A 27323-nucleotide genomic window follows, 5' to 3' on the forward strand; every position below is an offset into this window, starting at 1 on the left:
CATTTAGCAATGAATCGGCTGGTTGTTGTGAGATTCGCTGTGGTTCCGCCTAAAATATAAGTGACTTATAGTATTGTGTTTGCTTAATGAACTGTTTATGGAACTATTAAACAGTTGCAATAGTGGAAAGGTTGTGTGAGTTTGACTTGCTAACTGTATTTTAAATATTAAAACTTCCCTTTTTATTTTTTTTTTACATCAACACGCCGACTTGTTTGTGTTGCGCGTTTTGTTTTTTCCCGGAGATGCTTCATTAGCCTCGCCTTCATACCAATATATCAATAGATGCGTCATATAAATATAAATAGCTTATAAATACAGTAGTAAATAAAACAGAGATAAAGGACAAAAGAAAAAAGGACAGGAGAGTTGAAATACTGTGGTATAAATGTGGTATTTTGAGAAGTCGTTAAAACAGAAAAGGAACTTTTTGTTAAACTATTTCAGCGCGAGTAACCTGGCCGGGCGTCCTTGCGTCAGTGGACGCTGCGTGGCGGGAGCGCGCACGTCGCTGTCACTCAGAGTTGGTTGTAGGAAATGCGGACACGGCGAGATGTCAGCAGGGCCGTGTTTATCTTTTCCAGCGATGCTGCCCGGTTCACACTTCAAGGAGGTTTCCTGCCTTTTTTAACGCTCCCCGCACAAGTGTACTCAATGCCAACAGTGCTACGGAATTGTTTTCGCGCGGATGAGTGGGCACGCAGTGCGGAGCGGCAGTGTTTAGCTAACACCGTTAGCCCAGCGACACGCTCGGACCCCCAGCAACAGCACTTTCGGGTTTATCATTAGGATTCTCAATCAGCCCAGCAGCTTACCAGCGGCCTGCCTCGCTCCCGCCTCTACATCCGTTCACCGGCGGCGGCGGCGGCGACGGCGGGGGGGGGTCAGGTTAACCGGAGCAGACACGAGCCCCCCCGGGACAGACGGACAGACAGCCGCGGGTAAGTCTGAATAATGATGATCTTCTCTTTTATTTCTCCTCGGAGAGAACAGACATGTCAGAACATTAGAACACAATTAATAGCACTGTTTTCCAGCGCAGTAAACCGGGAAGTTGAGCTGCTCGGCCGCAATGGATAACGTTACCGTAGAGCTAGCAAGTTAGCAGGCCAATTTCAGAAGCAAACAATGAGTGCATTCCGATTAAAACGTATCAATTCAAAATACGCCTTATGTAGAGTGGAAAAAATTGTGGGTTTTTTTAGCAATATAAAGGCCGTTTGTGTTAAGACACTGTTGCATGACAGACAGCACGATTAGCAGCTTTAGTTTAAACTTGGCAGTCACAAATCCAGCGACTCCTGCGGGGTAAGCTTGTCTCAGGTGCTGTCTGCTTACTTCGTGACCTTGTGTGTTTTATGACTGTGGTTTTGTGTTTAAAATCGTAACGTATTTTGTGTAGATGTAGGCCTTTTTAAATGGAGTTTTCCCGGTATCCGGTATTATTGTCCAGTCACCTCACATGTGGTTAATCGCAATGTAGCCGACTCCTCACACGTTTATGCCACTGCCTTTTAAAAAAAAACAAACAAAAAAAAAAACCTGGCTCTCAAAGTACGTATGTGTGCTTTGTTTACTACTCATTTGTCCTCACGCTTCAGATATTACTAGGCTTAGATACCCGGAACGAGCACAGTTCTTGTGTATGGGTGGAGTCCCACAAAGTAGCATCGTCCGATTCACGAGCGAATCGTTCTTCTGAATAGAATCTTTATTAGTGAATCGATTGAAACGGTATGAACGATTCATTTTCGATTTGGGATTTTTTTTAATCGGTCATCTTACTGATTGGGCGAATTGGCCGCAAGATTATTTGGAGAAGTTGACTATTTGAGGAAGGTAAAATACATCAGGTATAAAAATAGCATAAATGTAATTTTATCATCAGATACAAATTGGTTTTGAGGTTTCATTAAAACATTTTCAGGCCTGAAGGTAAATTACTACTGTTTCATGTAAATGATCATAGATACTACTGCACTTTGTTTTTTCTTAACTTAATGAGCATAATTGATTGCACTGTTTCAAATGAATCACTGAACCGTTTTTGAACCTGTTTGGAAAAAGAAAAAATGTGAAAAGGAGTATGACTTCATATCTCTCCCGCAAAAACCTCCTGATAAGTTTTGGATTGAGGTTAGTAATAGCTGGTTGAGAGAGAACGCTTTATATCACGTTACGTTTTATTAGTCATCTGACTTCTGTGAATGTTTCATCAGTTTATGTAGACAGCCCACAGTTTGACCATAACATGTAGGTTGTCTATCCAAACATAGTGAGCAGTCTACCTAGACAGCATTTAGGCTTTGTTCAGCCACAGTGCTTCTGTCAAGGAACCACTTCCCTTTCACCTCCTGTTAGCATCTGTACTCGGACACATTTATATATAGTTCATGCGGAAGTCTAGGAGGCAGATTTAAGTGTAAGAGGAAATACTGGTACCCTTTTCCTATACACCTAAACTGGACCCGTGTTACTACTGCATGCTTACACTATAATCAAATCTCTGTAGTTTGTCTGTATCTCTTTATAATTAATTGTATGTAGACCTTGTATGAAACGGTCTTTACTTAATGCAAAGGTCCTTTTGAATGTCTTTTACTCTTGAGGATATGGTCAAATGTAACATGTTACGTATTGTTAGTTTTTATTTATTTCAATTCTTAGTAGACTGACAATCTTCTTGTTAACATTGTTGTGTAACTTTTATGGCAGTGGCTGTATACCTCCGCCCTTATCTTCTGTTCTGTTGTATTTTTATGGCTATTTGCTAATTTTGTCACAGCAAAGACTTTTAAATTAGGAAAGACTTTTAAATTATAAAAGACTAATTTCAAAGGATTAATTGCATTTTAAAATTGTAGAAGTTTTATTCGTGACATTGTTTCACAACCTTACTGTTTTACTGTATTATTGATCACCAGACTTGGTGAGTACAATAGAGTTCTTTCAAAAAGATTTGAAAATCTTTCAGACCCAAACTTAAAACACACTGTAGCTCTCTACAAATTAAGCATGCTGTCATTACTAAATTTAGTGTTACCTCATACACTTCCAGTGCATTTCTTTACAAATGTAACGATGGAAAAAATAACAATTTAAAAATAATATTCCTAAAATGTTAAGCTTATAACTAAGCTTTTAACTCTGAACATAATTGTCTTAAACCTCAGTTTAGCTTCTCCCCTCATTTATTTTAATTGAAAGAACAGTGAGAAGTGTGGCTTGAGATAAGTGTGACAAAGAGACAGTCACAGTTCTCAGAGGTCGCCAACGCCTTTTTTAGTTTTAGTTTTGGGTAAAACTTCTTTGAAGAGTTGTGATATGAGACACTCACGTGGTATTTCACAGAGGCTTTATTTGGTACAAAAATCCTACATTAAGGTTTTTTCTTTTCCTGCCAACTGTGTGAGAGTATTAGTTACATCTAAACACCTGCTTCATTGCAAACATTCACAAAATTTGTGACAGTGTTTGTTTTGATTCTTGTCTTCTAAGGAATAATTACTGCCTGTTTCTCTTTTGATCAGCTGTATCAGTGAAGAGCAGGTATGGCTGAAGTCAGCGCCCTCACTCCCTCTCCTCCCAGTATGGCTGACCAGTCAATGCCTGCTTCCTCCAGCCCACAGCCTCTCCCCTCAGAAACTCCCATCCCGAAATCATCTCTCTACGGGGACCGAGCTGTGATGGGAAACCCAACATTACAGGCGAGCTCCAAAAACTCCTCCACTTGGGAGAGCACACCTGGCCAAAACAATGCCGCTCTGTCTTCAGCAGCAGAGAGCGTAGCTGGTGCGCCGGGAGAGCTACCAGCTGCTACAGATGGAGAGACTAACGGGAAAAATGATTTAGTCGGCCAAACGGAGAGGCACACCGACGCACAGGAGCAACAGATGTTGCCGTCGCCTGAACTTAATCCCAGTCCTAATCTCTATCCCAACGTTCAAGTTAACCAGACTTCCAGTCCTGCTCCCTCTGTGGACAAACCCTGTCAGTTTACACCTCCTGTTCCCGTCTCCAACCTGGCCCCCTCTTCACAAGACTCCAGTCAAACAGAAGCACAAACAGTCCCCTGTTCGAGTCCGCTCAGAACCCCGATCCCAACACTCCCGGAAGCGCAAAGATTACCCCTGACCCCCCCTGCACGCCCTCCAAGACTGAGCCCCCAGCCGTACTGGTGCAGGAGCCCATAGGGTGCTTGGGTCTGCCCTCCTCTTACTCTCGGCCAGCCCCGGACACGCTCAGCTACCTGGAGTCGGCCAGCTTAATGTCTGGCACGCTGGAATCTCTGTCGGGCCTCGGCGAGGACGGGAGTTCAGTGGGGTCAGACTCTGAGATCAACGGTCCAGTGAGGCGTACTGATAAATACGGCTTCCTGGGAGGAGCGCAGTACAGTGAAGCCAGGTGGGTGTGGGTGTGTGTGAACTGAATAAAAACAAAACCACATCAGCACATGCTATTTTTAATGTTTCCTCATAAGCACTCAGAGCAAAAAGAAACAACATCACTTTGTAAGAGTATTTGTGCATATTTCCGCATGTGTGTTCGCCTTTTAACTTTTATATGCTTAATTCTTGCAAAAATTAATTCTGGGATTAATGTAATATTTAAACAATTATTTATCAAATTATAGTTCAAGCCAACACAATACCCTTTATGATCAATTTTACTTTCATAATGTGTTTTTAAATGTGTCAGGATATTGGAATATTGCAGTGATTTTAGGACCATTGTATGTCCTAAAAATCAGACAATTGTTTTCTTTTTACGGTTCTCATTTCTATTTTAAACTTCAGTATCTAGAATAGTTTCAATGCCTGTACCTTTCAAGAACAGTAATTCTAACAGTAACTATAAAGAAAACTATATTAGCATGCACATTAATGCACAACAACAAGTATATCTTGCTAAATTGTCTGTCACTATAAATGCTCATGCTCTTTAACGTCAGCTGGATTCTGATTGGTCAGTGTTTTTTTTTGTTGCTCATCCACTGAAAAAAGTACTTCTGAAAGAGCTCTAATAAGCATCAATCCTTTGTCATGATCTTTTTATTTTTATGGTAATGACTTCCCTTTCTCATTAAATTAGAAGAAGAAGAAGAATGTTTGAATTCTGTCAAATTTAACAAGAATTGTAGAAGTTTTATTTGTGACATTGTTTCACAACCTTACTGTTTTACTGTATTGTAGATCACCAGACTTGGTGAGTACAATAGAGTTCTTTCAAAAAGATTGGGTGAGCATGCACTGATTGTTTTAAACTAGAGCTTGTAACTTGTAAGAAATTTAGTACATAAACAATCATAGTACATAAACATATTTAAGTACATTAACGTTCTATGTATTGTCAGAAAATTCTGAGATTTTTTTTTTTTTTTTTTTTTGCATCACCTGTCCCCTTAAAGATTAAGAAGCTGTTTGGTTGACTGTAATTGTGTTTGGCGTTTATTATTTATATAACAGAAATTGTATATGTATAAAACACATTTTTGTACTATTGTTTAATTTTTCATATTCTGGTGTATAGCTCTGGCATACCTGGTTTGATAAATAAGAGCAAGCATTTACAGTGGATGTGAATGGCAGGGTAATTGGCAGCACCTGATGTGTAGTGTACTGCTGGGATATTAATAATTTACTCCTACGACAGAGAGCAGAATGAGCGCTCTCTCTCTCTCTCTCTCTCTCTCTCTCTCTCTCTCTCTCTCTCTCTCTCTCTCTCTCTCTCTCTCTCTCTCTCTCTCTCTCTCTCTCTCTCTCTCTCTCTCTCTCTCTCTCTCTCTCATGTGTCTCTTCTCTGTCTCTCTCTGACTCAGATCTTGCTGAGAAGGCTGGTCTGAGTCAGAGTGCACTGACTGTCTCACTTTTTGTCTCCCTCTTCCCCCGACTGTCTCTGCTTTATCTCTAGTACTGACTACTTGTGCTAAAATGGGCATTAACACTGTCATTTACATTTGAACATTTCCTTTTTTTAATTCCTGTTCAGCATTAACGTAAACGGCATTAACCACCACATGCTTTAAGCTATTTAAAAATGGTCAGTGTGGGTTAGACTTAAATTAGACTTTCTCATGTGGTCAGCGTTCTGTCTGTCAGATTTAGGTTTCTGCTATTTTTGTTTGAAGGCCATTGTGTCAATCAGACAAGTTTGCCAAGTGCCTGAGGTTTCAAGGTTGGACAAAACTCAAACTGGTATAGAAATTTGATTTGTTACGCTAACATCAGAAGATGAATCTTTTTTTTTTTTTTTTTTTACTACTACTCAGCTATATAGAAAATAATATATTATACATTTTATTAAAGATTTTGATGCAGTCAAACCATAGTTGGAGACACTTAATTTCTAGTGATTATCGTTGATTTGATTAGAGACCATCTCTGCATTTTAATAAAAATAGTGTTTAATCTCCTCATTATACATTACTATCACTCTATTATCCTATTTGAATATTATTCAGTGCTTTGATACAATATGTATTGTTAAAAGCGTTATATATATTTAAAAAAAAAAAATGTCTGCTTTAGAATTCAAGTGTCCTTTAAGTAGGACTCGGACTCTGAGTTTTTGTCTCTGATCTCAGTCACTAGTCTGGTTACTAAGGAGTGACTGAGATGCTTGTTTATTTTGTAGACCTAATTTAATTTAAAACTCATTAATAATTTACCACCAACAGAAGATTTCAGGGGTTTCTTATTAGTTTTAAGAGATTCAAAAGAAGAAACTGTCTATTTTACAGGTGTTAGATTCAATAAAATCTAAATCTCAGGATTTGAGCTGTTTTGTCAGAAGGTCAACATTATCTTAGGGCAGTTACTGAGGTGTGTATGTTGTGGATGTGTTTGTGAATCCCTCTCTGTCTTGTAGTGAGGTGGATATCGCTGTGGCTGTGGCGAGGCAGAGAGAGATGAAATGGTTGGACATGTTCAGAAACTGGGACAAATGGGTTTCCCGACGCTTTCAAAAGGTCTGTTTGTCACTTAAATGGTCACGGAAGGTTTTCCTGACTCTGTATACAAAATACTGTGCTTATAAGCATTTTAAAATCATTGAGTTATGTTTTCTTTCTGATGCAGGTGAAAATGCGCTGCAGGAAAGGAATCCCCTCTTCACTCAGAGCTAAAGCCTGGCAGCTGCTCTCCAACAGCCAGGAGCTCCTTCAGTCCAATCCTGGGAAATTTGATGTACGTTCAGGTTTGATAAGTCTTCTGTGAAAACTGTCATGGTGTTAAATCCTTTACTCCCAAATTCATATGCTGTTGCTGTAAAGACCGCTAACAACACTTTGTTAAACTGACAAAACAAAATAGGCGTATGATCATACGAGCTCTGCATTTTAAATCTTAGTTCACACCTTAGCCTTATTTTACACCTTCTTCATTTTTTTTTCACTTTCCTTGTGTCTCAGGAGTTGGAGCAAGACCAGGGAGATCCAAAGTGGTTGGACATCATAGAGAAGGACTTGCACAGGCAGTTCCCATTCCACGAGATGTTTGCTGCACGGGGAGGACATGGGTAAATACAGATGAAAGTTTTATCAAGGGGAAGAGTGATGTAAGGATTTAATTTGAGCATTACAAAATTTAGTAAACTGAAGGAGGGTTTTTTTTTGTGTGTATTCATTACAATTGATACTAGCTTTCACCCTCAACTTTATACTTACAACACCAACTCTCTTACAACACCTGCCTCTATTTATATATGAAATATTGGGGAATATATAAATATATATGTGTATGTGTGTGTGTATTGTGTATATATATATATATATATATATATATATATATATATATATATATATATATGAGAGAGAGAGAGATTTTTATTATTTTTTTTAATCTTAACTTTCAGTAATTCATAAATTTTACCTTTTTGTGTGTGTTCAGGCAGAAGGACCTGTACCGTATACTGAAGGCCTACACAATTTATCGGCCAGATGAGGGCTACTGCCAGGCTCAGGCACCAGTGGCAGCAGTGCTGCTCATGCACATGCCTGCTGAGGTAAGACTAAAAGCTAAAAGGCTGTTATTCTTTAAAAAGAGCAACGGGGTGAAATAAATGTAACTTAGAGGAACATCACAGGATATGAAGCCATCACCAACTTTACTGTCATTTTCTTCTAGCAAGCCTTCTGGTGTCTTGTGCAAATCTGTGAGAAATACTTGCCTGGCTATTACAGTGCTGGGTTGGTGAGTACTCCAACTCTATATGAGACTTTTGCTAGGACCAGAATGGAGAGTGTTATTTATTTATTTATTTATTTTTAACTCCTTTTTCTTCTCTTCTTATGCCTCTCAGGAAGCTATTCAGCTGGACGGAGAGATTTTTTGAGACTTTGCTAGGACCAGAATGGAGAGTGTTATTTATTTATTTTTAACTCCTTTTTCTTCTCTTCTTATGCCTCTCAGGAAGCTATTCAGCTGGACGGAGAGATTTTTTTCTCTCTTCTGAGGAGAGTTTGTCCCATGGCTTACCGTCATCTCAAGAAATTTAAGATCGACCCCATCTTGTACATGACAGAGTGGTTTATGTGTATTTTCTCCCGTACGCTGCCTTGGTCTTGTGTCCTGCGTGTTTGGGACATGTTCTTCTGTGAAGGTCAGTTATATACATTAGAGAATAAAAGCACCTGTGATAAGTGATGCTTTTACTGTATCTAGTTAAAAATAGTTCTGTTTGTGCTTAAATGTAGCACAGATTCAAATCTGATCCTTTTAAAGTAACACTCTATTTTTTATGGAAATAGGCTTATTCTCCAACTCCCCCAGAGTTAATAAGTTGAGTTTTACCATTTTTAATCCATTCAGCCGATCTTTGATTGGATCGATTCTGAGTTTCCAAGGATCCAAGGTTTGTTATTCCCAAATAACAACCAGTAAAACTAATAACACTGGCTCATCCGGGTAACTGCCTTGGAAACACACTGGGGATTTTTTTCCTTCTTGGAAACTGCATTTGGTTGGCTAATAAAATATTAAAACTCTGTTCAGTATTACGAGTACAATTATTTAGTTCATTATGTCATCCTGGTGTCGTAGACTTCCTCTCTCGTTTCATACAAATGCAGCTGCTGCGTTTTGTGTTAAATCAGTATCTTTTAATCATAATTATTTTCTGTGGTGAAATGTTTTATAATGCATGCTATGACCTCATCGTCTCCCTTACATATCTGTCTAGTTTGAATTTGCTGCTTCCTATCAGCGGCTTCTTCACTGAAGCTTTGCTTTCAAATATTTCAACTAAGATAAATGTTTTATGTCAAATTATTTACTTTTGTGACAAGAAGCCATATAATAAGCTGGATAATGTACATCCAGCAGGTTATTGCATAATAATGCCAGACAGGCTTATCAGCAGCTGTATAAGGCTGAAGGGCCTTACTTAAAATAACTGTTTTCTTTTTGAATGTGTTTTAAAATCTATTTATTCCTATATATATTTGTTTACATTTTCAAAAGTATTAGTTTCTGTGATCCAAAGATTTACAAGAGAACTATAAAATAACCAAAATATTTCAGAACCAAATTTAATTGAAGCTTTAATGTTTGTTTGTTTGTCAGGAGTGAAGATCGTGTTCAGGGTGGGTCTGGTGCTCCTCAAGCAGATGTTGGGGTCTGTGGATAAGCTCCGTGAGCTGCAGGGCATGTACGAGACCATGGAGCGCCTGAGAAACATCCCTCCTGAAAGTATCAGGGAGGAAGTTCTGGTGCAAGAGGTACGCGCACACAATCATGCTTTTACCAGAGAACATGCAATAGAGAAGCACCAGTGGAGTTTACCACATCCGTTGTCATACACTCTCCTCTGTTTTCAGGTGGTCTCCCTGTCTGTGACTGAGGCCCTCATCGAGAGAGAGTGCAGTATCCAAGTGCGCAAGTGGCGGGAATCTCGTGGAGAGTTGACTCACCAACCGGGTCGGCGTTTGCACGGCACACGGGCCATCTTTGAGCAGAAACACCGCGCTGCTGCGATCAGCTCTGGCGGCAGCCTGTCATTCCTGGGCAGTCACGTCCCTCCTCCGGGACCCTTGCGTGCGTCATCTAGCCTCCTGTCACTTCCTGGCCTTAGAAAGTCCAAGACGCCGTTTCACTCACAGAATAGGAAGGGCTCCACTTCTGGCAACTTTGGCCAGGATATCGTCCCACTGCAGCCCCTTGGGGGCAGCATCAGTGCAATGGCCTCAAAACCTCCTGTGCCATCTGCCACTAACGCTGGAGCCAGTGGGCGGCCCCCAGCACCACACGGGCCCAGTCCGTTAGCTACAACATCATCTACTACCACACCACCGGCTCCAACTGCACACTCGTCCAGCGCACAGATGCTCCAGCCATCGCCTAAAGTGGTCTCCGAGCACATCACCCCCACAATCCCGTCGCCCACCGCAAACAATGCCCCATTACCACCCTGCCCGGAAACTGCAAAGACGGCAGTGGAGGAAGATGGAAAAAGGAAAAAGAAAACCAAGGAGGACAAAAAGCGAGAAAAAGAGGAGGAGAAGCAAAAATCACGCGAGAAGAAAGAGAAGGAGAAAACCGAGAAAGATCGGCTGAAGAAGGAGAAGGAAAAAGCAGAGAAAGACAAGAAAAAGGAGAAGGGGGGAAAGAAAAAAGAGAAAGGGGGAGGAGGAGAGACTGAGGAGAAGAACGGAGCGGCGGCAGCAAAAGATTTAGCTTAATTCCTGCCACGTCATTACTTCAGCATGAGAATAGTAATAAAAAGAGGACTAGAAATCAAAACGGCTGCAAACTGGTGAAAAGAGAGAGCGAGAGAGAGAGAGAGCAAGTAATGTCCATGTCATCTCAAGTACTCATTTCACAAGGATAACTGCATCACTGCACCTGCCCCACAGCTCTCATCATCTTATCTGCACTGCTTTCACCCAACGCCGAAACAGGAAGCAGTTATTACTCTGCCTTTTGTTTTTTGTTTTCATTTTTTTTGAAGGAGGATATCTGATTGATGAGATCAGCTGTGTAATTATTAGTCAATTCTAGTATCCTGGGTGCCATGGTGTACATAGACCTCTAGCGCCATCTGTGCCAGTCCAGCGCCCAAAATCCCCCTCTGTCCATCACCCGAGAGCTGTCTCAACCAGAACACCTGAATAAAACTCTTCTGTGATGAGAAAAGTATGGCGGTGACTAGTAATAACTTATCTGTGAGTGCTCTGGAGGACCTATTTATTCATTGTACTGTTGATTGTTAGTGTGTGTTAGTGTGTTCTCGTATGTCTGTGCCTTGGCAGTGTAGTGAATCGTGTCATGGTCTCGTGCTGCGGACCGCTCTCATCTTTCTTCTCTCTTTTCAGTCTCTCAGAGGAGCTTGTCTTTACAGGCGCGCTCTCGTAAGAGGCATTGATAAGTGTTGGGGGGGGGAGTGGAGGAGCAAAACTTAACTGGTGGTAAGGTACGTTCTCCTTTAAAGCGGTGGAAAGAACTACATTACATGGTCTATTTAAAGTGAAAAAAAATCCAAGTTAACATAATAACTAAAAGGAAATTAAAACAGTTTATGATTAGCGTACCTGTCTATCTACGCTCAAAGGCTCTCGGTTCATCTTTACGTCAGTCTCACCAAAAAATTACTATTAGATTTCTTTCTTTTTCAAACAAATTGCATCACATTAAACGTTAAATTCTGCCAAGCGTGTCAGTCACTCCAGATATCTGTGTGGTTTGATGTTAATTATCTCGATGTTGATATGGATGTAGAGTTCAGACTAGAATTTGAATGAATTTATGCACTGAGGCCTGTTGATTTTCACCCCTAACCTTGATCGGTTTGTTGATGTAGGGCACTCTAATCTAATCCAGTTCACATGACTGATGAAGTCTGCGCCTTGTTGGATGAGAAGGGTTTGGTGCAGCACTGTAGCATTAACCTTTGACTTATTGAAGCTCTTGGCTTCAGGCTGTAATGTTCTGATGTATAAACTATTAATTTAATCGGATGAAACCATATACTATCTATTACAGCTATTATTAGTCTACTTTTGGATTAGATTTTTTATTTTTATATGCAAGTTATGCAGAAACCTGGCAGACTGGAATGGCAGTGAGCTTGGTTTTAGGAGAATGATGTGTTTAATCGCAGGATTTATTTTTATTTTATTTTTTTAAGCGCTGAAAATTATTTTTGCACATTTATTTTCTCCCAACACCCTGGAGAACAAAAACAAGCAGTTGTTATTTATTTTAGACATTTTTATAATCACTAGCTTGGCTAATATTACTGCAGTATTTGTGTTATGGGAGATAGTGATTGCGTACAGATTATTATCACTTCATTCTGATCTTTTGTTATTATTTTTATGTCCCAACGATGAGGGAAGTGATCCCAAAGTGCTGCGAGAAAATAGGAATGGATACAAAAAAATGAGTGCTAGGCATTTGTGTTAATTAAACATGTAAAATATAATTTTTTTTCGTAACCTTCACCCAAATAGTTTTGCCCTTGATATGAAGTAAACACTGGCGAAATGAACTCCACCATAATCCACTGACCCCTCAGTATTACGAATTATTCTGATACATTCACCAGGTGACTGGACCATACTTACTAGACTCCTACTCAATATATAGTATTTTATGTCAAGACAGAAGAGACCTGAAGTGGTTTCTAGGTTGCGATATGGTAGCCAAATGTTCTGTCAATGTTTTAATGTTGTCTCCTGCGTTTACTGGACGTGTTCAGTCTCAACTGCAGGGGGTCAAAAATCCACCTCACCTGTCAGTGGTGCCCTTACTGACCTCAGTGGTCGTTGCTTCCTCTAAAGGCACTACTGTTCAAATGGAAAGCAAGCAAGTTATGTCTATGCAAATCTTATGTTCTTAACTCTCTGCACAATGTTACGTTGTGGCCACCAGGGGGCTCAGACTACCTTCACTGTTGACAGCAGCACTGGATCTGTTGAAGGAAAGGTGGAGTGGGATGTCTTATTATCCCGAAGAACTGCTATAAGTTCCAAGCACTAGACTAAACCTGGTTTTGCGCCCGTCAGGCCACCTTCACTAACACCATCTTGTCTGTATTGCCAATCGAGTGCATGACAGGTGGACTTAAAATGGTTTGGACGTTGTGCTCACTAATAATTAATGCAAGGCCATCCAGTGTTGGTTTACTAACACTCCTGAGACAGCTGGGACTGGGTTTAAAGAAGTTTGACTTGTCTTATGGATTTCTGCATTGGTAAATATGAGCCGGTGTATGTTGTAGGATTGTTGTAAAATTGATTTTAAGTCATTTTAATTTTCATTTTAACGTGTTTAGGTTAGTTCTCTCATCCTGTCCTTTGTATGTCTCATGCTTGTTTTTATGTTTACATGAAACCATTTACAGTTGAGGATGAAATAAATTCATATAGATGAAGACAGTTGTTCTAAAACTGCAAAAGAGGAAGTTCACAGTGTATTTAATAATTACAGTTGTGATGAATAATAAATCATAATATATTAAAATCTCAACAGCGTTTCTTATTTTTCCATGTAAATAACATACATGACATAATTGTTTTGTGTGTCATTGTACTATCGTGATTAAGTGAATTAACATTAGTCACCGTACGACAACATCGTCTTTTGCACTGTCCGGGTAAAGTGATTCATGCGTCAGGTGCTTGGATGCACAATTTAGTAATTAAAATTCTTTTTGAAAGCATCTTACATAGTGCGAGGCTCATTTTTGACTCGCGCTCAGATACAAAAAAAATGGCGCGAATTCTTGAGGTGAGTCATATTACCTCTTGATGAATTCTAGTTAACTTCTCGAAACGTGATATTCTATCTAAATTTAAAAGTCGTATCCCTACCCTCTTTTAAAAAAAAAATACATGTACAGGTTTATAGAAGAATGTCGATGAAGGGTTTGTTTCAGCCAAATAAATTAAACAAGGACAGGTGGGCTTGTATGTCCGTGGGGTTTTATTTTGCTGTATTGTCTGACTGATTGTGCATCACGATTTTATTTGTTTATTCTTTTGTTAGATTTTAAGATTTATTCTATTAATAATTGGCAAACGAGCAATTAATGTTGAAAATGTTTTCATTTTGATATGCTATGCTTTTATTGTTGTTGTTGTAGTACTACCATTGTCCAGTAGATTGCTCTCAGTATGTTCTCATATCCTCCTCGTCACCCTTGTGATTTACTGCATCATAGACCTGCAGTCTTATGTAATCTGACTTATATTACCGTCTCTGTCCTCTATGATCTGTAATTACAGAAGAGACTGTTTCATCCCGCCTATCACACACAGCCAGCAGACACAGCATTACAAAAAGATGTTTTATTCACAGTTTGTGTCTTTTTATTGGTTACAGAAGAGTTTCTGACAGAGCAAAGCAAGCCCAGATGCAGAAAGCAGGGGTAGATAAAAAAAAAAAACATGGACAGAGAAATAGTGAAGAGGAGGGGAGAGAGGGAGTGAAGAGGATATGTTTTCTTTCAGTCCCCGCTTTCCTCTCTTCCTTGGTTGGTCTGTCTCTCTCACTCCCTCTGTGATGAGCTTGGCTTCACTTTTAGGAGGCCAAGCTCTCTCTGTACAAAACCCTCATTTTCTCTTTCTTTTTAGTCAACTATCAGGGGAAAGAGCAAGAATGATGACTGGTTCCTCTATTATAGAGTGAGATCACTCCATCTTGCCTCTTTTTCCCTCAGATTGAGCACACCTCCACATTTATCTAGAGAGAGGTTTCAGCCAAAATCTGTAGATACCCTCAAGACAGCAGCAGAAGATGCAGCACTTTTCATGCATGAGAGGTGGTCGTGGGTGATGAGTGAGAAACAGAGAGAAAGAGAGAATGTGAAAGATACAGAAAGGATGTTCACTTTATTGAAAACAATCCCATATCCCCACTTGACAGACACCGTGGTCATGAACCTCTCCTCCCTCCCAATTCAGCCTCGGCGAGACCAGTCTTTGGAGAGACAAAGAGAGTAAGTGCTTGAGAGTAACAAAGATGATAGAAAGGAGGAAAGGGAGGAAGAAACACAAAGTAAGAGAAGGAGGACAGAGAACAGACTGGGAGAGTTAAGCAGTGAGGGATGCACGTTCATCTCTTCATTTTCTGTCTTGTCTCCACGACCGTTTACTCCTCCTTCTCCTCTCCGTGTGTGATGACGTAGCAGATGTTCTTGTAGTCAACATTGCCAGCAACATCTGGGGGGAAGGCGGCCCACAGATTCTTCATCTAATGGATGAATAACAAATAATTTTTTAAATATTTAATAAAAAAGATTACTTTCAGAGACAGTTGCAATGCAATGGAAATAGCAACAGATATCTTTTAACACACTGAGACGAACATGTACAAAAGGTACAATTAAAGAAAAACTAAATGATGTTCATTGCTTGTTGATTTGGCTGGAAGCCAATTACAATCTCAAAAAAAAAAAGTGAAACGTATGCATAGATGAATTGTTCCCAAAAAGATTATTAACATGTATTTAGAAAGTAGATAGAGTGAACTGCCATCTTGTGCTGATTTAAGTGTAAGAAGAGTAAGATCTGATCTCACCTCCTCTGCGGAGAACCTGTCGCACTGAGTGGTCAGAAGCTCATCAAGGCTACAAAAAGAAGAGAGGATGAATATTAGTCAAGCAAACATTGTTTTTTTGGCACATTTAAATAAAGAGTGATTTAATATAAGCTTACAATTGCTTCTTGATGAAGCCAGTGCCCTCTGGGTCCAGCACCTTGAAGGCAGACACAATGACGTCTTCGGGGTCAGCACCTTTCAGAGACACAGAGAGGGAGTTACGATGACGGAATACGAAAAGGATTGGAAAAACCAAAAAGAAAACGGCCAGTAAAAGGGATTTTGCATACCCTTCAGCTTCTCTCCGAACATGGTGAGGAAAACGGTGAAGTTGATTGGGCCGCTGGCTTCCTTGATCATGGCCTCCAGCTCCTCATTCTTCACGTTCAGCTGGCCTACAGGGAGTCAAGGATGGTCAGCACACATTAACGGATCTATTTACAAAGGACAAAAGAGACACAGACTCACCCATTGAGGCCAACACGTCCCTAAGGTCGTCTTTGCTGATGATACCGTCTCTGTTCTGGTCAATGATTGTGAAAGCCTATACGTGCAGGACAGAAAAAAGATAATTCATACAGGAGCTGGTGGAAAATTAAATTGCTCACACCTGCAAGCCTATAGAGTCGGTTTAACAAGAAATCTTCCCTTCTTTTTTCTCATCCCTGACAGTAGTAAAATCCTTCTCAGTCACATGAAACTTAAGAGGGGGCTTGAAAAGCAGCAGCTGCTAACTCCCACCTGGCCCCCATAGAGACCCTCGCTGATCCTCCTTTCCATCTGGGAGACGTGTTAAGTCAATCCCAACTGTAATGTCAGACATTCCTGAAGAGGCACTTGAGATGGCTGTATCATTTATTAATAAACCAATTCAAACCACTTCACGTCCTTACTTAGCTTGCTTAGTCACACATTAACCTGACGCTAACTCCAGTCACCTAACCCATTTAGTGCATATACAAACTTTTTAACTTAGTGTCTGAGACATTTAAATTAATTTACATCAGTCACAACGTTTATGAGCTATAAGTACAGTAAACTACTGGTAAATCTGATTTTTTTCCCCCTTGCATTTCTTTGAAATTATTTGTCATTTCAGGGTCAATTTAGAAGTCTAATAATGCAGATTTCTTCCTGTGCCTCTGGCATGCACTAAAATCCTCAGCTGCCATCCCATTGGGATCAGGAGTTCAGGAGTGTCTGACAGGTGGGAAGGCAGAGAAAAGGAAGGCTGTGGGGTTTTTTTGGATATTAGCGGACAAGACAAAAAGGTCCATTTGTCCATTAGCTGTACTGACCACCAAACAAGCCTTAATACAAATGTTTTTTAACCTGATAACAGAATCATATTAGAATTAGATCTCCATTTTAGAAGCAACATCTAGGATTTAAATTTTTTTCATAGTCATTTACATACAGAAACCTGATTTGGACTTTTAAAACAATGCATAATAAGGTGAAAGATTGCAACTAAAACATATTTACAATATCTTAATGTCATAAAAATAAGGATTCTTCTTGTAATGTAAGATCTGAAAAATAATATTTACCTCTTTGTACTCCTGAATCTGGCTCTGCTCAAACATGGAGAACACGTTGGAGGAACCCTCTCCTCCTCCTGCCCTCCTCTTGGCCTTCTTGGGTGCCTAGAAAGAAAAATACATTTTTAACACTCAGCACAGCTGAATAGGGCATATTTCCTCTCTGTTGACAAAAATATATAGTGACATAATCTTAAAAACAGACACTGACAATACAGTGCCACACAGAGCTTAGAGGCTCAACTTTCATTTATATAACGTTTATTGTTAATAAAACCCTATTCAGTTATATTCTAACGAAACACATTTTTACATGTGATATACGCCCCCAAATGAGGACCTTTGCATAGGTCGCTCCTTAATGATAAGTAAAATCATATTCATTAGCTTTAAATTAGTACATTTTGCTTGCTGGTAAAACTTTCTTAATTTAACATCTCAAAGAAAATGACAAAGAAATCCGATATTTTACGGGAAGTGAAAGCAAAACCACTCAGTTTAGCAGTTTAAAACCGCTGGTCCTGGTTCAAAACACAGGCTCAGAAAGAACAGCTTCAGAAAAAATGCCCAGTTTATCATATCCTGTTAAGTGCATTATAAGTCCACTGTTCAATTATCCAAGAATCAGATGCTGATTCACAATGCAAGCTCTCTTCCATTCAACCCTGCTGAGACTGAGGCATTATGTCCTTGGTTCCTATGTGTCCACCTAGATGGTAACAGGTAACATCTAAAGTTCAGGTTACTCACCATGCTGAGACGGTATGTGTGAAGTCTAAGAAGCTCAAGAAGTGAAGACTGAAGCCGCGTGGTGACTTGTTTCTGGGGGGCTTATATACTGCCGAAGGCCCTTTGCTAATTATAGATCCAGCCTTAAGTGTGGCTTGGGAAAAAGACAGAGGGAAGAAATAGAGGCAGGGAAAACTATGAAAGGGGAGAGAGATGAGGTAGGGGTAAAGCGATGAAGGAACACAGGGTGGGATGCACTATCGTCTTACAGTGCTCAGAAATAGCTGTTGGAGTCTTGGAATGAATCTGATACTGATGGCAGCAGTCTGCGTGTCTCACGTAGACTAATAAGGACATAGAGACATAAGGGCCTGTTTGAGCTTCGCACAATCGCATAACTCAAGCGTTCGGAAATGAATGGACAGCAATCAGGTTGTAATCAGACTCACGCCTATGCTGAGTGGCGGATCAATATTTGGTTTTCAGTGTTATATCTGAATCCTGGGGCTGGGATGGGGGGAGGCGGCAATAATGGATACTGATTGATGTAAATTCAGAGATTTTGTGAGCCAATGATTATCTTGATCATAAATGCGTGCACGCCCCCAACTGAAATATAAGAGGCCGATGTAACGTCTTAACCCTTGCCATCTTGTCACCTCTTTCCGAATCAGCCCTAATCAAAAATAGGTTTTAATGCCTTTCCTAGTATAGTGATGCCATAAGATTTGGGTCCAGGCCCCCCACCTCACGCCGCCACATGACCATGCCCAAATTCAGCACTCTCCCCCCCCCCGATCCTGGAGCTCTTTGACCTCGCTCTGTCACTCTGCAGCCACTGTGAGGTGCCGTGCGTGAAGCTGCTCTCTGTATAGGCACGTAATTATCGTCTTTTCTTTCAGTTTGAGACGATCAGCAGCACAATGCAGCCCAGTAAGGGGCACGTGTGAAGGGAAATCTGAGGCTTAATGCTGTTGTTTTTTGGAAAGGCGGAGGGTAGTGGACAGCTGAGGGTGACCAAAATAGCAAAACAAACATGTCTGCTCCTTGAGCTCTCCTTTTCTTCTCTGCTTAATCCATCAGTCATTTCCTCGTCCACTTCTAGCAACGCCACAGTTTGTTTTGCATACCTTTCCTCCTTTAGGCTCATTTGATACCTTGCGAGTCTATCCTGAACGTGTTTTATTCCCCTCTCTAGATCTTGGCCAGACCTTTCATTGCTCATTTCAACTATCGTTTCCTATAGAATAGCTTAATTGCAATTATTTATAGGGTGCCATTTCATGGAGAGTCGAAATTAAAAGTTTGTAAGTAGTAATGGATAAACTTAAAAGGGTAATAATATGTTTGAAAAGGAAATGCATATACGGTATACAGCACATTTTCTTAATTAGTGATGATTTAATGTTAAGGTTACATTGATAACTCTTGCAGTCATTGAAAAAGCAGCTGAATAATTAGGCTGGTTCTCAAATTAGATATAGTATAGCATATGCTATATTAATACACCCCTCCTATAACTATATATGGTGGAACAGTATTCAAAGTGTGTATGAGAGAGATTAACGGGGAGGGGAAGGAAAGGCTGCGTCAGAGGAAGTGTAGGACTTGATATGAGATATTTCATGTCATAAAAGAATGATTTTCTTAAACACAGCACAAGTTCATTGTAGACCCTTTTCAAGTATGTCTGACTGATGACCGATCAGGTTGTGTAAATACATCTGTGATTTACTGTCTTCACAGGAGGGCCTGTAGGCCACTGTGTCAGTCATATTTGTTTTGTTTATGAACTGTCAAAGTGTACATGTCTATACGTACAGTACATGTTACGTGTAACGCGATCTCCTGCCATGTATCGTGAAAGCTGTTTATCACAGCAGAGACGTCTGGAATCCGGATGAGGTGAAAAAGGCCACATCGTCACTGTAGGGGTTTGACATACCTGAGGTCTGCAGAGAGCAGATGTCATGGTTGAAATGAAGAGCTTCGTGTTGCATTCAACACTTCAGGAGTTTAGGTTTTTGTTGTCAGAGCTCTGATGTATGTCACAGAATCACCAAATAGATTCCATATCGTGATTTTATGAATCATTACACCAACCACAATTTAAAGTTTAATCTGTACATGTTAAAAAATAAAAATAAAGATCTTAGCATAATTTATTAGGATTTTTATTCAATTTTTTTGATACAGTAAACAATAGTTCACAATAAGAGTTTAATAGGGTACAGTAAAATAAACCAAACAAACCCATTGATTTAAAAATATTTGTACTAATGCTGTGCAATATGCAGTGCTGAAATACACTCAAAATGTAACTTACTAAATTAAACAAGCATTCAATTAAATGTATTTTTGCAAAATTGATTACAATTTACATTACATTCGAGGATAAATACTACATAAAACAATCAAATCTATCGCTAAATAAATTAGCATCGAAAGTCAAATATATTACAACAAAACTGATTTATACTAAATTTAAGACAAAAGCATGGTAGTCATAGAAACTGCGAATGTATAAAACATTTATACAAAAAAACAAAACATTGCTGATGTCCATATACAATTATCTATAGAACATTAAATAATAGAATATCAGTTGTGAAGCAGCTAGTGACTGCTGTGCCTGAAGCATGTTTGAATACAGTCCTCTGGTGACCTATAGCATACAGAACTGAACAGTTTGTATTGATGCTTACTGATATGACTGTAATAAATAACTGTTGCTTCTAATGTTTAACGTTCCTGTGTTGAGTAGAAACTAAAAGGAAAAAAGGCACATCTACATCCCCAAAGAACTGAGATGTTGTGAAAGAGGAAGAATATAAAGGGCGTGTATTTCAGTTTATTTATGAAACCTCCTGAACCGTATGAAACAAGTTCTGTAAATCTGAACTGAACAATCACTTGTGTCGCCCTCTTCTCAAGATAACATTATTAAGTAGGCTCTCTCAGTATGTATCTCAAAAGACGTTGCAATAAATTAAAATACGAATTTATTATCATGCATTTACAGCTCCACATGTCATCTCTAATCTCTATATGAAGTACTTTGGTGCAATATGAATTTCTGCCATCATAAATGTATGCACATAAAAAATGTTAACTACCGGTGGCCTGGGTCTACTTTATGACAGGTCAAGTGAGAAGGAACTAGCCTGAGAGACCACAGAGAGGAAATTAATTTTTTTTTTATATCAGAAAACGCCACAAGATCAGACTCTGTCAGTGCCTTCATAAAATAAAGACGACAGCAGGATTATACTAGTACTGCATCTTAATACATTCATCAATCTATTGTTTCAGAATATTGTTTTCCCTATTTGAACAACAACATGAACAAATGCATAGATGTGACAGTCTCAGATGTTGCTCTAGCCGAGATCAATGAGGTCCTCCTCGACATGTCCCATTTCCTCTCGCTTCTTCTTCAGCCAGTCAGCTCTTAGTTGCTTAATCTCATTTCCATAGTACTCGTGCAGTTTACTAAACTCTTCCAAAGGATCGAAGTTCACAGCTGGCCACTCCCCATAAGATGGTGCCGGACCATTTAAGGGTGTGACATGGGCATTTCTCTTGGGCCAGAGCTTTGGAGAACGCTTATTGGTAGTCTTGAATTGAATAGGAGGGGCATGAAGACTGTAACCGATGGGTCTGTTCTGAGTAGATGGAGGTGGTACAGCACTGGTGCTGTAGCTACGCCCATCTCTGGGCACTATGGAAGTCCCATGTACGAAATAGGGTTGTCCTGAGTTCCAGGAAGCCATTATCTTATTGGGTGCAGAAGTCACTGCCGAGGTCTGGATGGAGTCACAAAGGCCTTTGTCTCTTCTAGCTTCTGTTTTGTTGAGAGCATGACAAAATGCAATAAGACACGTTAATTGTCTCGAAGCCAGCAGACACAGAAAAAACACATACAGATAAACGCACCTTCGTAGCGTCTCTCCAGGTCTCTGACAATTAAAGAGAGGTAGATGTGACTAGCGCAGAACAGAGCCCCGATCCAGCTCTCCTGGCTGAGATGGTCATCAGCGGCTAGTCTGTACGTGCGGAGGCCTGGTCCCGTGAACACCAAAGAGAAACAGAACTGGCCGTCTGTCTCACACGCCTGCACCATGCAGCCCTCCAGAACAATCACACCCAAGAGGTTACGGTCGCCCGGACGCTCCTGATAAAACAGCAGATTCCCCTTCAACACAAACCAGCGGCGCAGGTAAGTGGTGTTCCTCTCCCTCTGCGGAAAAGAAATGTGGTAATAGATCAAGCACAGGTAGTACGAGGAAGTCAGTGCAATTGTGATTCATTTAAAGAGAGCAAAAATTGTTCTAGAGTCTACAGGACATAGATTTTTTTGTTTTTTGTAATGCAAAAAGACTGATACATCCTGAACCTGAATTAGTGTCACTAATTATAAAATAGGCCAGTGGCATGCTTTTAATAAGTTGAAGTATGTGTATTAAATAAGTGTGACAGCCCTGTTTCTCCCGTGGTACAATTTACAGATAGTAGCGCTTGCCATTATTATAATTTATATTTGATTTGAAACCGTACAGTAACCTAAACGTAATAAGTAAATAGCACATAAAAAAAAACAACAATAAAAAACAACAACATAGAAATCTATTTGGTTTGCGTAAATGATCCGTAAACGCAGCAGATGTCAGATATAATGTAGCTTCACGATCTCGCGTAGTAAATAAATGTGAAAGTCGAGGCAGTGTCACTCTAAACCTGGTTAGAGGAGAACTGAGACCGACGGAGTTTTGGTTCCTTGACGCTGTGGAACTTTGGCTCGCTTAGTTGGGGGCACTTCATTTCTGTTAACATTTTCCACTTGATTGCGCAGATGCTTTTTTTGAACCGAATAGAACCGGACAATGTCATCACAATAAAACGAACTGCTCCTCTAGCATTATCGACACACCATTTCCCTGTTTAACACCGCGAAACTGCCACGACACGATCTGTATCGTACAGAACGCTATATAAATAAAGGTGACTTGACTTGATTTGATCATTTGGTGTATCTGGGTAACGTTGGCGCATTCGGGTCCTTACCTTTTTGTAAAGATATCCTTCTTTATCGACAGGTGAAGTGCAGGACAGGTAATGGGTTAGGATCTTCTCATGGATCTTCATTACAACGCCACCTGGCGTGCAGCCGTGTCCTGGCGCGAGCTTTACATACAACAGAAAATACAACCCATGGACAAATCTAATGTGCCATCATCATTGATCCTTTTTTTAAGATAAAAAAAAACGCGTTAAGCATTTAAGCAAGTAATCATACGTGAATAACTTGTCTATCCGGTTCACGCAGTGTCTATCACTATTGCCACGTAAATACTATATTCTTGAATTATCTATATGCGTTTTTTATAAGGGTAAATATGGAAACATTTGCATTTAATTGTGATACGGAACAGTGACAGACAGACTCAGTGTTAGTCAGGTGCAGCAACTTACTTTTGTCAATGTCTTTCCGTTGATTTGATGTAGATATCCATGCACCCTTAGTGGCAAAACATCATTCCAGGTCAGTCTCATAAATTCCGGCGAATCGTATAAGATCCAGAACGATATTGTAAGTTTCGTATTACCAGCGCGCCTTCACGCCGGTCTCGCAAGTGTTGAAATATAAATAACGCGACCCACTTCCTGGTAACAAAAGCCGATGCCCTATTCTCTTTAGACTTCATGATGAAACAGCAGCGACATGTGCGCTATCACAGCCCCAGCAAATAGGCTTATCTGTAGTCAAAAATGAGGGAGAAAAAAACCCCTACTTATGAATAAATGGAAACAGATGCTCTGCAATATTATCGATTCATGTTTATAATTCAAGCTGTCATCAAATATTTACTAGATGCGTTATATCAGAACAGTGGTGGCTTTTTGCCAGTCTCTGCTGTTCTGCTTCTCAAATGCAACTTTTTCTATTCAACGTTAGCGCAGCACATGAATATTATCCCAGAAACCACAAAAAGCAAATGTTAACTGTAACATCAGATACACATATGTAAATCATCTGGAAACGTAAAAAGGAAGTGTGTGGTTTTTTTTTTTTTTTAAAGTAGATCAAGTGATGGATGTGAGGTCACACTCAGAAGTGTTTTAATCGCAGAGGGCGTCATTAATCCGGTTCACCTGCAGGTGGCGATAGAGGCTCGGGCAGAATCCCGCTAATGACGTTCTTCCGGTTTCAGTGTGCTTGAATGGCGCAGCGGGGAGAATAACATCCAGGTAACCAAAATTTTATTATTTTTTTTTTACCATGAGTTCATTCCCTATCTGTGTTGTTTTACATCTGTCCAGTCTGTTAAGCGTCTGTGAAGGTCGAGCTAAAGTTTATGCTATGTGCGGTTTTTGTTTACGTTAGCTAGCAGGCACACTTTGACGTAAGTTAGGCGCTCCATACGCACGCTGGCTGCGTTAGCTTGCGCGTTGCACAGTAGTGGTGTGAATACAAAAAAAAAATGTGGTGCTTGACCCAATGTTGTTTGTATTAGGTTAAATGTGCATAAAATATAGCCCCAATTTTGCCAAATCCAACTTTAGGAGGAGTTTATACTGTGTAATGTTGGGTATTCAGTTGTGTTCCCTTTAGTCAACTGCTATTGGTTACTAATTCGCTTTAAATCTTAAGCCACACCACATGCACAGGTTTCATTATTTCAGTCTGTTATGGAGTCTCAAGAGTTACGTTAAAATTACAAAACTTTCAGGTAACTCTATTTTGATAGTCCACTTTAGACATTCTGCTAACTGTAAGTAACTTTGCAATTTCATGTCAACTAGCATCCATTAGATGATTAGTAGACTGTCTGCTTAATAACTTCAAATACTTTATTTTGGTGGGTCCACAAACAGACTATAAGAAAGTTAAGTGGACTATCGAAATAAAGTGTAACCACACTTTCAGTGTGTACTACATGAGTACACTATATATGCACACGACAAATGTCATGTAGTCACATGTCTTATGCTTCTTTTAGCATGTCGAAAAGGAAAGTGACATTTGAGGATGGAGATGGGGAGATTATTTTGGAAGATGTTCCGAAGAAGAAGGTCAATATAATGCAATTTAACTCTTTATTGTTGTCAAATTGTTCTTTTGCATCACCATGCATATTGTTATTCTGTTGTAATAGATGTTATCAGCCGTTTTGTGAAATCTCATGCTCCTTTCTGCTCTATCCAACGTCTTTTTACAGATTGTTGATGGTGTGAGTGGCCCAGGATCCAGATTTAAAGAGAAACACTCTTTGGACAGTGATGAGGAAGATGAAGGAGGAGAGGATGGAGAAAATAGCAGCAAATATGACATCCTTGCCAGTGATGATGTGGAAGGTCTTTGAGTAATAATTTGGCTTCATGCAGATTATGAAATATTGCAGAATGTTTTTTTTTTTTTTGGCTCTTCCTATAGATATTGGATGTTTGCTATTTAAAGGCTGTGAGATTACAGTCATTTGAAACATTAGATTGCTTGTATTGTATTTACATTACTTAAAGTGCTAATTATATTAGACTTTCTTTGTGTTTACAGGTCAGGAAATGGCAACCATTGACTATGACGAGGGTGTACGCATCACCCCTTTTAATCTCGTCGAGGAAATGCAGGAGGGACACTTTGATTCAGAGGGAAACTATTTTGTCAACAAAGAGAAAGATATCAGAGACAACTGGCTGGACAATATCGACTGGGTACAGAAATAATTGATAATAGTTTAAGATTGATTTTCAGATATTTAAGAAATATTTTCCTCTACCACAAAACCAGTCATAAGGGTAAATTTTTTTTTGGAATTGAGATTTAGTACATAGTCTGAAAGCTGAATAAATAAGATTTTGTTAGGTTTGTTAGGATATGACAGTATTTTTACAAATGGATACAACTACTTGAAAATGTATAATCGGAGCGTGCAAGAAAATGTAAATTAAATTGAAAAAATTAGCTTTTAAAGTTAATGATACTTTATATTAAATTGTACTTTACTTCATCAAAATTAAAATTAAAATTGATACAATGTATTGTTGGCTTTTGCTACAAATATACGTGTGCTACTTATTACTGTAGAGGGTCACAAATCATTGATCAAACTATATCTTTACACAGGTAAAGATCAAAGAGCAGCCTGTGAAAAAGAAGAAAGGCCTTGCAGCTAAGAGGAAGAGAAGAATTGGTGATGAAGATGAAGCAGAAGAGGAAATAAAACGTGAAGAGCAGCGGAAAGACAGTGAGGAAGATGAGGAGGTAGAGGAGAAAGTACCTGCAGAAGACCCTCTGGCTACGTACAGCCGTCATCAGCTCACAGAAGCCGTCATTGAGCTGATGCTTCCTGGAGAAACAGTGGCTGCTGCTCTGAGAAGACTGGGCGGTCTTGGAGGACAAAAGAAGAAAGGGAGACTGAGAGAAGGGGAGGAGGAGAAAAAAGAGACTTCGAACAGAGACGCTGGTAAACTGGACAAACTGACAGCCTTAGCGGATAGACTGGTGGGGATTGGAGAATTTGAAATTTATCAGCAGACGTATGAAAAACTGGCCTACAAGTTGAAGGGTATGACTCGAGGAAAGGCAGCCAAAACACTGGAAGATGATGAGGAAAAAGATGAGCTAGACATGTTCGCTGAGGAGTTTGATGAGAAGCATGCTGCAGAAAAGGATGAGGATAAAGACGACAGCAGAGGTAAGTGATTGGATGAGGATGTGGTTTTAAGGGTGGCATGATTGGAACATTAGCAACTTTTTGGAATGAGTACTGAACATTTTATTGCCGATTGTCTTTTATGGTTATTTGATTCATGGCTGACCCCTTAGTAATAGCAGTCATGTGTTTTACGTTTCTCTCTAGTCAGTGATGAGGTCATGTGGGAGTACAAATGGGAGAACAAGGAAAACTCTGAGCTCTATGGGCCCTTCAGCAGCCAGCAGATGCAGGTGAGACGAGATTTGCCCTTTAATATGAAACTTTTCAAATTTAAACACTGATAGATTCATTATTGCTATGTTTTTGGGGGGGTTTGGGTTTGTTTTTTTTTTTTTGTAAAGATGTATGCAAATACGGTTTTAAGTAAATATGCTGTATCTTTTATTTCAGGACTGGGTGGATGAAGGCTACTTTAAGGATGGAGTGTACTGTAGAAGGATTGACCAAGAAGGTGCCCCTTTCTACAACTCAAAGAGAATAGACTTTGAACTTTATACATGATCTGTTGTTATTTTACTGATTTTATTTGATTTCTTCTGCCTATCTGAGAGGGCTTCCCTAATAATTGTTTACTCTTCAATATTTGTCTTTGACTTAAGTACACACATACACCAGTATGTGCACTTGTGTTTGATACATGATGCGTTTTAAAATAAAGACTTTATGGCTGGATCCAACCTAGTGTTCTGGCTAATGTTACAACTATTCTGACTCACGGGCATTCATTGGATACACAATTTGAGAGTGTCACACTCAAGATACAATATATAAACCGCGGGGCTGTACGTGAAACCAGTTTT

The 27323-nt window shown here is 39.7% G+C and overlaps 4 protein-coding genes across 6 annotated transcripts; 2 read left to right on the plus strand and 2 right to left on the minus strand.

The window, feature by feature from the left end:
- The first annotated feature begins 474 nt into the window (after positions 1-474).
- Positions 475-15092, plus strand: LOC122341822 (TBC1 domain family member 10A-like). Its single transcript, XM_043235468.1, is given in 11 exon segments — positions 475-941; positions 3531-4073; positions 4076-4404; positions 6868-6967; positions 7077-7184; positions 7409-7515; positions 7887-8001; positions 8124-8189; positions 8409-8598; positions 9561-9715; positions 9815-15092. Coding segments are annotated over 10 exon segments (2553 nt in total). The 5' UTR covers positions 475-941; positions 3531-3551; the 3' UTR covers positions 10676-15092.
- Positions 14802-17978, minus strand: mylpfa (myosin light chain, phosphorylatable, fast skeletal muscle a). The gene is made up of 7 exons (XM_043235473.1): positions 17828-17978; positions 17087-17182; positions 16005-16080; positions 15827-15931; positions 15653-15731; positions 15516-15564; positions 14802-15188 (listed from the first exon to the last, which is right to left on the minus strand). The coding sequence occupies exons 1-7, from the start codon at positions 17828-17830 to the stop codon at positions 15087-15089; spliced, it is 510 nt and encodes a 169-aa protein (XP_043091408.1). The 5' UTR covers positions 17831-17978; the 3' UTR covers positions 14802-15086.
- Positions 17979-19964: 1986 nt separating this feature from the next.
- Positions 19965-23826, minus strand: pheta2 (PH domain containing endocytic trafficking adaptor 2). Its single transcript, XM_043235472.1, has 4 exons — positions 23279-23826; positions 22871-22990; positions 21743-22046; positions 19965-21650 (listed from the first exon to the last, which is right to left on the minus strand). Exons 1-4 carry the CDS (start codon positions 23357-23359, stop codon positions 21187-21189), a joined length of 969 nt encoding a protein of 322 aa, XP_043091407.1. The 5' UTR covers positions 23360-23826; the 3' UTR covers positions 19965-21186.
- cd2bp2 (CD2 (cytoplasmic tail) binding protein 2) lies at positions 21906-27228 on the plus strand. Of its 3 annotated transcripts, XM_043235469.1 has the most exons (8): positions 21906-22025; positions 23966-24055; positions 24808-24880; positions 25027-25162; positions 25362-25519; positions 25932-26502; positions 26668-26753; positions 26914-27228. In XM_043235469.1, exons 3-8 carry the CDS (start codon positions 24809-24811, stop codon positions 27022-27024), a joined length of 1134 nt encoding a protein of 377 aa, XP_043091404.1. In that variant the 5' UTR covers positions 21906-22025; positions 23966-24055; position 24808; the 3' UTR covers positions 27025-27228. The 3 variants fall into 3 exon arrangements, with proteins under 3 accessions (XP_043091404.1, XP_043091405.1, XP_043091406.1); XM_043235470.1 differs by lacking the exon at positions 21906-22025 and having other exon boundaries at positions 23956-24055; XM_043235471.1 differs by lacking the exons at positions 21906-22025; positions 23966-24055 and adding an exon at positions 24123-24210.
- The last annotated feature ends 95 nt before the right edge of the window (positions 27229-27323 follow it).

Source organism: Puntigrus tetrazona, chromosome 3 (genome assembly GCF_018831695.1).
Source record: "Puntigrus tetrazona isolate hp1 chromosome 3, ASM1883169v1, whole genome shotgun sequence".
Taxonomy (NCBI): domain Eukaryota; kingdom Metazoa; phylum Chordata; class Actinopteri; order Cypriniformes; family Cyprinidae; genus Puntigrus; species Puntigrus tetrazona.

Bases quoted from the DNA above. Each gene is read 5' to 3' on its own strand.
- mylpfa (XM_043235473.1), bottom strand. The intron at 15,565-15,652 runs GTAAGCTTATAT...TTCTTTTTGTAG, and splicing joins GGCTTCATCAAGAAGCAATT to CCTTGATGAGCTTCTGACCA. The intron at 15,189-15,515 runs GTGAGATCAGAT...TTCATCCATTAG, and splicing joins ACAGGTTCTCCGCAGAGGAG to ATGAAGAATCTGTGGGCCGC.
- pheta2 (XM_043235472.1), bottom strand. From the start codon at position 23,359: ATGAGACTGACCTGGAATGATGTTTTGCCACTAAGGGTGCATGGATAT. The intron at 22,047-22,870 runs GTAAGGACCCGA...TCTTTTCCGCAG, and splicing joins AAGGATATCTTTACAAAAAG to AGGGAGAGGAACACCACTTA. The intron at 21,651-21,742 runs GTGCGTTTATCT...TCAACAAAACAG, and splicing joins CCTGGAGAGACGCTACGAAG to AAGCTAGAAGAGACAAAGGC.
- cd2bp2 (XM_043235469.1), top strand. From the start codon at position 24,809: ATGTCGAAAAGGAAAGTGACATTTGAGGATGGAGATGGGGAGATTATT. The intron at 24,881-25,026 runs GTCAATATAATG...GTCTTTTTACAG, and splicing joins AAGATGTTCCGAAGAAGAAG to ATTGTTGATGGTGTGAGTGG. The intron at 25,520-25,931 runs GTACAGAAATAA...ATCTTTACACAG, and splicing joins GGCTGGACAATATCGACTGG to GTAAAGATCAAAGAGCAGCC.